Raw genomic sequence first — 11,964 nt, 5'->3', positions numbered from 1 at the left:
GTGCCTAAGTAGCTGAAATGTTTTACTTGTTCCACAGGTTCTCCATTCACAACACAGTTGACATTTTCAATGATTCTGCCTATTTTCATTGTCTTTGTCTTTTTATTGCTGACTTTCATACCATATCTATTACAACAGCTATTCAATTTAGTCAGAGAATCTTGCAGACTTGTAGCGGATTTATTTAGAAGTATAACATCATCCGCATAAAGCAAAGAGCTGACATTAACATCTCCAATTTTGATATCAGGTTTAATACCACATTCCTTCATAATGTGATCCATATAGATAATGAATAACAGAGGGGATAATGTACATCCTTGTCTCACACCAGATTTAACATTAAACCATCTTCCTGTACTTCCTTCAATTCTAACTGCTGACTCACAACTCAAATAAAGACTAAGTATTGCTTGATATAATGCCCCATTGACACCATATAACTGCAGCGTATTGAATAGCTTCTCTCTTGGCACCTTGTCATATGCCTTTTCCAAATCGACAAAACTTAAATACAGATCTTTGTTATATTCCCATGCTTTCTCGACTATTTGTCGTAAAGTGAAGATCTGATCCTGACAGCCTCTATTTGGCCTGAATCCAGCTTGTTCTTCACCAAGCTTTTCTTCCACAATTCTTCTCAACCGTTTCTCAAGTATACTTGCATAGATCTTGCCAGGAACACTCAGTAGGGAAATACCTCTGTAATTCTCACATTCAGTTTTATTTCCCTTTTTATATATGGGTACTATGAGAGCTCTACTCCAATCATCGGGAATTCGTCCCTCTGTCCAGGCTTTCTGAACTATGCAGTACAGCCACTGTAAGACTCTTATACCACCATACTTCAGCATTTCTGGTCGAATATCATCTACTCCTGCTGCCTTTCCACATTTCAAGCCTTTGATGGCTTTTTCTACTTCAAGTATGGATATGTATTCCTGACTGCATGCCTGGTCAGTGTTTTTTATCACTGTGCTGTCATCACTGCTTGTTTCATTTAGCAGTTTTTCAAAGTAATTACTCCATACTTCAAGGATATCTTTTTCTCCTGTTTTCATTTCACCTTTATCATCTCTAATTCCTTTTACAGCACTCTTTCCTCCATTCCTAAGCTTCTTCAACAACCTCCAGAATATTTTGCCACCTTCTTGATATTTATTTTCTATATTCTTGCCAAAGTCCTCCCATGACTTTTGTTTAGCTAGTTTTACACACTGTTTAGCTTTCTTACATTTGTCTCTGTATTCTGTAAGAGTAAAAGCTGACTTATTTGCCAGGAACTTTTGATATGCTTTCTTCTTTTCTTTCACTGCCTCTTTAACTTCCTGTGTCCACCAGGGAGTTCTGATTTTTTTATCTTTGCACACAACCTCACCACATGCCTCTCTGGCAGAATCAATCAATGTTTCCTTCAGAGTTTGCCACTGAATCTCCAAGGCTTGATTCCTGTTCTCAAACTCTTTCATTTTCTTTTCAATAATATTTCTGTATTTTAGTCTACAGTTTACATCTGAGAGCTGCTCAACTTTTATTCGCTTTAAAACTTTCTTACATGTTATTCTTTTCAATATGAAATTCAATTTTATCCTGCTCAAGACTAAATAGTGATCACTTCCAATTTCAAATCCTCTGTACACTCTGGTGTCCTGCACCAGGGAGAAAACATCACTATCAACAATAACATAGTCAATGAGACTTTTCTTATTCCTAGCCTCTTCTCTCCATGTGAATTTGTGCACATTTTTATGTTGGAACATGGTGTTAGTAATAACCAGTCCATGTCCTGAGCAGAAATCCAACAGATATTTGCCATTATTATTAGCTTTGCTCTTTTCTCCAAATTTTCCCAAAATATTTTTGTATGTCTCACAATCATTTCCTACTCTACTATTTAGATCCCCAACAAGGACCAACTTTTCCTTTTTCATTGTGTCAGTTGCTTTTTCTAAAGCCTCAAAAAATTCCTCCACTTCTACCTTAGTAGAACCTTCTGTGGGACCATAGGCACAAATAAGTCTCATTGTCCAGTTCCCCATTCTCATATTTGCCCACATCACTCTACTTGAGACTGACTGCCATTCAAGAAGATTAGCCTCGTATTTTGTGTTGAATACTATGGCTACTCCTTCTTTTCCTTGATTGTTATTGCCTGAATATAACATTTTGTACTTATTGCTCAGAAAGATCTCACCAGTTTTGGTCTTTTTTGTTTCAGTCACCCCTATTATGTCGATCTGGTACTTATCTAATTCCTCAGCTAGCTCCATTTCTTTGCCATTCAGGCTTCTTACATTGATAGTACCGATCTTTAACTCTGGTGATGTTGAGTTGGGGTTTGTTTTCAGATTTGTTCCAGTAGCTGACTTTTCGCTGTTCGCCCTGGTTCCCTGGCGAAAACAACGGGGGCCTTGTTTAACCGGGCGACGCCCCAGCCGGCATGAAATTTTGTCATGTTGTACCATCATTTTTTATTTTGGTTTAACCAATAAGAATACAATTTGGTCGGCTAAATCCCAAATTGCCAGCCCATCCTCGTTCGTTCAGTATCAAAGTAGATACCCAACAGGGTGCACCACGAGAAGGTGAGGATTGGACATTAGGTCAGAAGCCCTGGTCGGTTCTCCGCATTCCTTTAAAGGTTATGTGGAGGTCTCCTCTCAGTTATACAGCTTTGACCCTTAAGCACCCCCCCCAAACTACCAATCTGTTCAAATTTTTTTGTAACAACACCACCTCCGAACTTCGTGACATTGCTCTTCTTAATTTAGCATCATCGGTAATCAACTGAATATTTTCTTTCACACCATGACTATATCATTGATATATAAGTTAAACAACAGTGGTTCCAGAACAGAACCCTATAGTATCCGACTTGTCACCTCCCTTTTTCAGAACATTGGACCTCCATACAAACTCACTGGCTCGTATCAGCCAACCTTACGTGTGATCAAGCTACCAAATGACTATCCATCTCCCATTCTGCTTAGTTTCAACAGTAATTGATCATGTGGTACAAATCAAATGCTTTAGCAAAATCCAGATAAATCATGGTATAAGCATCTTCTCTGTCCAATACACTGGTCACTTACTATAAAATGTAACCAGTTATTAAAGCAAAACTTTTTAACAAACCCATGTTGCTCTCTTGAAATATTTCCCTTCTCATCAATCCAGGTTTGTATTCTGTCTCTAACCAGCCTCGCTTATGCCTTCACCACTACTCTTGATACACATACCAGCCTATATTTTGACACCACTGACTTGAATTGGCCTTCTTTATGCAGTGGTAATGTTTTTCCTTCATTCCATTCATTTGTGACTGTTCCTGTTGCCAGACTTCTGCTGAACAATGAAGTCAGGGGCTACATAATGAAAAACCTCTTTTTGAATTTAGTTTGATCTGCTTAGCTAATTTCATCTGATAATCTTAGTCTTCCTCCATACTAGTCACTCTTCTTTTCTGTGCTTTTTATTGTTCGTGAGTATTCCGATTGCCTCTCTTTATATTCCCTCCACACTGTTTTGTTGCAGCTCTGGCTTTATGTTGCTATTTATTTCACTTAACCTCCATTTGGTTTAATCCATCTAGCCCTGGTATCCAGTCCAATACTTCCCTGACACTTCCCATGTGTTGAAGGTTTTTTCTCCACTTGGTTTTACTATAAATTAAAGATGCCATGAAATTATATTCTTGGTTTAATCTTTTATCCAAGGATAAGCAAATAATATTTATATGTGAAATATCTTCACGACTAGGCTACTTATATATATAAAGGCTAATGTCTTCACATCAATTGCCCTAGTATCCCATAATGCAAAACACACACCCTTTTGGATGTGTACAATGCAGTGCATTATGGGAAGAGCCACTACCCAGACCGGTTTCGACCTTTATTGAGGTCTCATTCATGAGATCTCACCAAGTGTAAGCAAGCAATGTTTGCTTATGCTTGGATAAAGGATTAAACAAAGAATATAATTTCTTAGCATCTTTAATTTATAGCATAACCAAATGAAAAAAAACTTCAAATGCCTATCTCTAATCCAGAGTATTTTAATAAGGTGTGACACCTGTTGACTACTTGTATATGAAAAATATGACTTTTGTATTACTTCGAACCATTTTTCAGATGTATGCTTTGCATTATGGGATAGTAAGGCAATTGATGTGAAATCATTAGCCCTATATATAAGTATCTCAGTTGTGAAGATAGTTCACAAGCAAAGATTGTTTGCTTACACTTGGATAAAAGATTAAACCAAGAATATAATTCCTTGCATCTTTAATGTGTACTTCCCATGTGATATTGACAAGAGCCTCTGTAGCTCAGTCAGTATAGATGAAGCCCTTTGGTCGGAAAGACCTGGGTTCTATTCCTGTCCAAGACATGAGGAACCTTTATCTGGTCTCTTTCAACAAATGGTGAGTTAGTCGGTCTGGAATTAGTGGATTTTTTTTCACCCGGAAACTCTGGTTTTTCATTCTCCCCCAGAAAAACCAGCCCTAGTGAACACATGCATCTACAGATAGGACACACACACACCAGGAGACATAGGGGCCAACCACCTTATCCTCGAAGCAGTCTTGGTTTCGAATCATAATAGGCCATGCCTAATATGAATGTAAATGGGCCACTGAGCCTAATATACGTAAAAGGAGGATGTGATATTGACATCCTTTCCTTGTAGCTTCTTAAGCAATGGCACTACTCCAAGCTACTTTCTGAGTTCATCATACTTACCAGTTTCAGTAAATCCTTTCTTGACCGAGAATTCCACATGTTTAAGAACCTCCAAGAATAAGACTGCATGGTCACTAGTCACTTTTCCTAATCAGAGACAAAATGGCTACCACGGTTATAGATACATCTTCTGGTGTTACCAGATCCAGCACTCAAACCTTTGGTTCCCCTCCATCACATGGTATTTCAGGTAATTCCTCAGTAAAGTTTGCCATGTACCTTTCTTCTCTCTATTGTTGAAGTCCTTCACAATAATTGCTTTGCCTGCACTCATTGTGCTGTGCACAATGAGTGCAGGCCAGGTCTCACTGAACAACCCTCTTTTGAGAGAGGGTTGTTCAGCAAGAGGATGGATATCTTGATATATTTTAAGTGATATTTGTTAATAAGAACAGTTTGATTGAAACCAAATTGAATTATATGGAACTATTCTAACTTCCAAATTTTATTAAATTTCACAAGACTGGATTTTTTTTACAATATGTAGTTTCATTTTATTGTGTTTTGTGCCTCTCCAAATCATCCTACTGAAACAAAAATGAAGATGCTCAGCAAATTTTTGTATCAATTCCAAATACCAGATTTCAGTAAAATGTATCCAGTAAGATTCTCATAATTTGCATGTAGACAGAAAAAATGAATCTAAACCATTTTTAAGTACATTTAGTGAAATGTACTTAAAAATGGTATGATACAAATGCCATTGCTAAGTGCATTTTTTTTATATTTCTCATGTTATTTTGGTTAAAATTTACTCATATATATATATATATATATATATATATATATATGAGTAATATATGTTACTCATATACAATATATATTTGGCACCTACGGCACCCCCCCCCCCCGTGTTCCAGACTGGTAATCCTTGAATTCTGATGACTCGAATTTTGAAAACTCGAAAGGGGGGGGGGTTCTGGCACCTACAGTGCCCAACCCCCCAGTTCTGGACTGGTAAGCCGGTTCTCTGAGCTGGTAAGCTGGTTATTTTTGGATCAGATGCTCAGAGCCTGCTCCACCTTTGCCATGAGTTGCCCTTTCTTGCACTACTTCCGAGTTGCCCTCATGTTGCACTATTTGCTAAAACTTGAAAACAGCCATTTTTGTTCAGTATTAGCTTTGTCTTATATATCTATAAAAATAGTGCGACGTTTAATATTTTTCTATTTAAAAAAATGTATTATATAAAAATAGTGCAATCTTTAATATTTTTATATTTTTTAAAAAAAAAGTATTATTTTCCTCAAATTTTTTATATAAAAATAATTACACTACCCACACCAAATTATTATTATTATTAATTACTATTAAATATATATTATATTATAATTCCCTGGCAGATAGAAACAAAATACCTGGGTGTAATTCTCGACAAAAAGCTAACTTTCAACCAACACATCATGTCTGCATGCGCAAAGGCATCTAAAGCCATTGCTCAGACCTATCTGCTAATTAATAGAAATAGCAAGCTAACAGAATCAAATTGCAGCTATACCAGATGACGATTTGTCCTATCATCACCTATGCCTCTCCAGCCTGCAGCCACACCTCTAATATTAACATTATCAAAATACAACGAGTACAGAACAAGTGCTTGAGAATGATTCTGAATGCCCCATGGTATGTTAAGAAACAATCAACTTCATAGAGATACAATTATTCCCTATATTTTCTCTTTCCTACAATCTTTAGCATCTGAGTTCTTCCTAACAATGTCTATACATCCCAACGATTTGGTTCAGCAAGCTGCAGCATACGAGGCAATGGACATATTCAAACGTAGAAGACCAAAAGCTATTTTAACCTCCTGTAGCGATGCATGATCTCCATGCCCAATCAGGGCGAGCAAACTGCTCATAAATTTTACCCTTACTGTAACCTCAACAGATAGCGGGGAATATGAAAAGCATCTTGCTTCACCCCTAAAGACATAAATGTCAATTGTCAATATATTATATTATATTAATAAGCCAGACAAAAAACATGACACAAAAACGTTACATAAAAATGCTTATCATTTTATATCTATAGGGTAGATATATATATTTTTATTATTTTGTTTTATATATATATATTTTTTTTTTTTCTGAATGCCACATTTTGAGTCCTTTCCCACTTATCTTAAGGAACCAAATTCATGGTATGTCATTCATAATTATTTATTTATTTATTATTATTAGTAGTATCTTAAGACCTCATGGAGTCAAAGACTCATCTAGGGAGGTCCCTTCATCATTCATACAACTCATCATGCTCTGTCTTAAACACATTCAAAATCTCTGCAGATACTACACTCTCAGTAAGGCATTCCAATCATTCAGAATTCTGCATGCAAAAAAAACCTGCTTCTCACTTCCTTGTTCACATACCATCCTTCCAGGCTACTTCCAGCGATGACCTCTTGTTCTCTCCTGAACTCTGCAAAATATAGATATTTTGGTTTGTGTATCACTGCCCATCTTCAGTTTAGGATAAACAAATAATTTCAATAGACCAAATTAAAACTATGTTCTATAAACAATGGTTATGTTTTCATATGTAGTTGCAAGTACTAGATTGCAAACTATTATACTGTTAAGATCCTTAAAAAAATAATAAATTGACATAAAGTTTCTAACAGTTTTCCTAAATTTTGGACATGGATAGTTTGTCATTGAGTTTTAGTTTGGTAAGATGTAGAAGAGCCTCATTACTCTCTTTGAAGAGGCTCTAAAATTTTTAGATGCATTTAGAAGTGCTCTACTGGAGGAAGTAGGGGAGACAAGAGATCTGGGGTTGATGATTGATAGAAACCTGAAATTTAGGGGACATATTGCAAAAGTGGTGAAGGTAATACAGAGGACTGCTGCAATAATGAGAAGGATGCTGACCTGCAGAGATAAAAGAGTTATCATTCCATTGTATAAAACCCTGATCAGACCACACTTAGACTATTGTTCTCAGATTTGGCCCCCAGGATTTGAAGGGAATAAATTAACTGTGGAAAGGGTACAGAGGCAGACAACAAAGACAGTTTCAAGACGGTACAATGTTAGTTATGAGGATCGGCTGAGGGAATGTTCACTGCAGAGTTTGGTGGATAGAAGAAGGAGAAGTGATATGATTGAGACTTTTAAAATGTTGAGAGGTGGTTACAGGGTTGACACTGGGGAGTTGTTTCGCTTGGTTGAACAGCAGGAAGGAGTGATGACAAGGGGCCATCCCTGGAAGTTATGAAAGGAAACTGTGAGCAAGAGAGTGAGGAGTGGTTTCTTTGCATGGAGAGTGGTTGAACCGTGGAATGCATTGCCTGATAGAGTGGTGAGAGCGAGAACAATCAATGAGTTTAATGAGTGGCATGATAGACTTTGTGTATCCTAGGTCCCACAATGAGTCTTGAGAGACTTTGTGTTTCCTAGGAAGGACCTCCCGTGATGAGTCTTTTGACTCCTTGGAGGCCTAAATAATAATAATAAAAAAAAAAAATAATTTATATAGCAACTCACATCATTCCAAAGATCCTATGGTTAGTGTTGTTTATCCCACATTCTGCAAGGTCGAATCTTCAATGTTTAATCCATTGCATATGATTGGTGTTCTGAAATAAGTGTTTTAAAACAGATTGGCCTGTTTGTCCAAAATAGGATAAGTTCAATTACTTGAAACTTCATAGGCAATGAGTAGCAACAATTTGAGATAGTAAAAGTAGGCTGATTTAATAGATAGGTTTGTGGTTATATGGCAGTTGAAATTTCTTGACATAACACACTCAGAGATGTCCCTAATATATGGGATAGGAATCCTTTGAACACTATCTCTTTTTATAGAATTTGGAGAGAAATGGTTGATTTTTGAATTATAGCTATTGAAAGTAAATTTACTTGATAGTGCACATCAAATGTTAGCACATCATCCTTCTTAAAAATATGGAAAAATGAAAAAAATCTATGCTCTCAAGAGCCTATGTTGTCTGTTCATCATAAACATATCTTTAGCTAGGAATTTCAACTTTTTATGACATACAAACCTATCAACCAAATCTACCTCTTTTTTTTTTCAGTCTGCTAAAGATAAAATTCCTCCATCTACCATGATACCTGGCATCTATGAAATTCCATGTAACTGCAGCTTATCTTGTTTTGGGCAATAATAAATTTACTTTAATCCTTTATCCAAGTGTGAGCAAACAAAGTTTGCACCTGAAAATATCTTCAGGACTGGGGTAAGGTAGTACAACACCAGGAAACTCGTTGCAAAGGTAGAGCAAGCTAACATCACTCCTATCTCAGTATCTCCCATAATGCAAAACACATCTCCTTGCGGATATGTATAATGTTATGCATTAAGGGAAGGACCACTACCCAGACTAGTTTCGACCTTTATTGAGGTCTCTTCGATGGGAGCCAGGCCAAGTGGAGATACCAGGCAGAAGCATTAGCAAAATCATCTCTACCTATAGGAGTTGCCAAACGGTGTGCCACCTTTTTATTAAATTACTCTGGATTTAGAGAAAGATGTTGAAAGTTTATTTTTCACTTGGTTAGACTATAATAAATTTAGTTTAATCCTTTATCCAAGTGTGAGCAAACAAAGTTTGCACCTGAAAGTATCTTCAGGACTGGGATTTCAACTTGTTTTGGGCAAATGAGCCAATCTGTTTTAAAACATATTTCAGAACATCAGTCTCACATGCAAATGATTTAATATCAGAAGTCAGAAGTGCAGGACATGGGATGACCAATAACTAGCCACAGGGTCCTGTGGAATGATGTGATGCAGAATTGCTATTTAAAAGCATCTACCAAACCTCAAAGAGTGCTGAGGTTCTTCTATATCTTTGCAACTTAAACCTCAACAATGGACTATCTGACCAAAATTTGGGAGATTGTTACTAGCAACCTTATCATCATCATCATCATCATCATGCATATCAAGGATTTAGGCCTAGCACGGCCTGTTCCGGCCTTAGACGTCATCGTTGAATCGTTTAAGAGGACGTCCTGGTTTTCTTTTTCCTAATGGCTTGTACTTGAAGGCTTGTTTTGGTAATCTTTCTGTTTTCATTCTTTGAACGTGTTCCATCCATTTATGTTTATATTTTTTAATTTTTTCTATTACTGGTTCTTGGTTTAATTCTTTCATAATTTCTTCGTTTCTTTTGTGATCAAATAGGGTATACTTTGCAGTTTTTCTCATAAACTTCATTCCTGCTGTTGTTAATCTTTTATTTGTCTTTTTGTTTTATTGTCCAGATTTCACTTCCATACATTAAGCAACCTTATTGTTTTTACCAAATGATAAGGTTGCTAAGTTTGTCAGGTAGCAAACTACAGTAGCATAATAATTTGCAACCTAGTGCCTTCAATGACTGCACATGAGAAAATCCCCATTGTTTATTCTGCACTGAAGATACAAACCAAAATAGCTATGTTTTACAGTTTAATCTTATTAAAATATAAAATACCTTTACGATGATTACTTGTGTTGCCTTATGTCTCAACATCCTCTCCACACTGTTTGCCATACCTGAGTATTTAAACCCAAACATTAGTAGAACTAATAAACAAACTTTGTACACTTGAGAGTGAATTCAGTTAGCCAGTCCATCTGAGGTCCTATTTGGCTTTGTTGGTACACTCAATTTCTCTTTATTGTTCATGAAACCGTAGAGTTCAAAGGAGTTAAGCTTTAAGATCTATAACCAACGGTTTAAAAACTGATCTCTCCTCCTCGTCACTTTTAAGTGGAGTGAAGATATTCTAGAATTTGCTATAAAATGCAATTCCTGACCTATTCCTTTGAAGAAAGATGTTGCTGTCATTCCCCCCCCCCACCCCTTCCTTTTTTTTTTTTTTATTATAATCTCAGATGTGTTGACTTTTACATCTGGCTTATGGTACAAACAGAATCCATAGCTCCAAAACACTTGGTATTCTGTTGTTTTTTTTTTAATTCAGAACATTCCTTCTCTTTTGCATTGCTCCAAATGCTATGAATTCCAACTCTGCCTGACCCACAGATGGATTTGGAATTTACAATAGGCATCTCTATTATAAGAGAACCATATTGCTAGGTTAGATATATTATGGGTATCTCCATTGAGTCAGTAGACTCATTGTGGGAAACCCATTAGCCACACAATACCTATCACACCTCTTATTAAACGCATTATACAGAAATCTCAAACATGAGAACTGTATTCTAAAGACCTAAGAATACTGTTCTCACATTTGGGGTGATGCACTCAAAACTCTTTAAGAATGCTTTGTATCCAGAAGAATCCTCTCCTCTCATAGACTCCCTCCAATTGCTTTCTCACAGTTGCTGTGTTTCTGCATTCTTTTTTATAGGTATTTTCACAAGTGCTACTTCTCCACCACATTGGTTGTGACCATTCTCTGTTTTCCTCTTAATTATATAAGAATACCAGCAACTCCTAGTCAAATCATTACATAGCTCAGCTCTTAACCAACATTTCATTCCCTCTGTTCTTTGGAGCAGTTTTCCGCATACTGTTTTCCCAAATAAATGCATCTCCAGTTCTTCAAAAAAAAAAAAAAGATTATTTTGCTTTAACCACTTGCTAACATATTGGCACTATTGCATTACAAGGTTTGTGACCTCTTGTATGTTAGGTCAATATTAAAAGTACACTCGAGTCTCTTTTTATGCGGATTTGAAGTTATGCGGTGCATGACTTCAAAACTTATGTATAGTATGCCCACTTATATACGTGACCTTTCGACTTCTGCGCATGTCAACAGAAGGAGAATCCATTCCGATAATAGGGTAATCCAGTGTTTCCCAAACTTTTCCTATGAAGGAACACTTCACAAATCCTGAAATTTTCATGGAACACCTTGGTTATTTTGTAATGTATTAATTAATAATTAATTGTTAATTAGCTGATTTTATTATTAATTAATAATTGATTAATTATTGATTAATAATTAATTAAACATAAACATCATTAAATTAATTTGTGCTGATTTTCATTGATATATCACATTGTGATCACCAAAAATGTATAATATTATTATGAGTACTTAGGAGTGAATGCAGACTTTTTCTCCTGTGTGCTGATAGTTTTCCTTCCCTTTTGTACATCCTGGAGATTGCTTTGTAGGCTGGAGGTGGATGAATCACTATCTGTTGCATCACAAACACCTTCAATAAGAGATTTCTTAACACCAAAATTAAAGTCCCTTGTCTCTTATTCATATTAAAATTTAAATCT

General features: G+C 36.2%; 1 protein-coding gene across 1 annotated transcript in view; it reads left to right on the top strand.

Moving 5' to 3' along the window:
- Positions 1-4,847: 4,847 nt before the first annotated feature.
- Positions 4,848-11,964, top strand: part of LOC150097048 (general transcription factor II-I repeat domain-containing protein 2-like) — a 48,272-nt gene continuing 41,155 nt past the window's right edge. The window contains exons 1-2 of the mRNA XM_090408114.1: positions 4,848-4,935; positions 5,373-5,431. Coding sequence (XP_090264240.1) covers positions 4,848-4,935; positions 5,373-5,431 — 147 coding nt within the window. The remainder of the gene's footprint in view (positions 4,936-5,372; positions 5,432-11,964) is intronic.

Source organism: Typopeltis vanoorti, chromosome 18, assembly GCF_054136105.1.
Source record: "Typopeltis vanoorti isolate ZY-2024b chromosome 18, IOZ_Tvanoo_1.0, whole genome shotgun sequence".
Classification (NCBI taxonomy): domain Eukaryota; kingdom Metazoa; phylum Arthropoda; class Arachnida; order Uropygi; family Thelyphonidae; genus Typopeltis; species Typopeltis vanoorti.
This window is presented reverse-complemented; position numbering and strand designations above follow the sequence as displayed.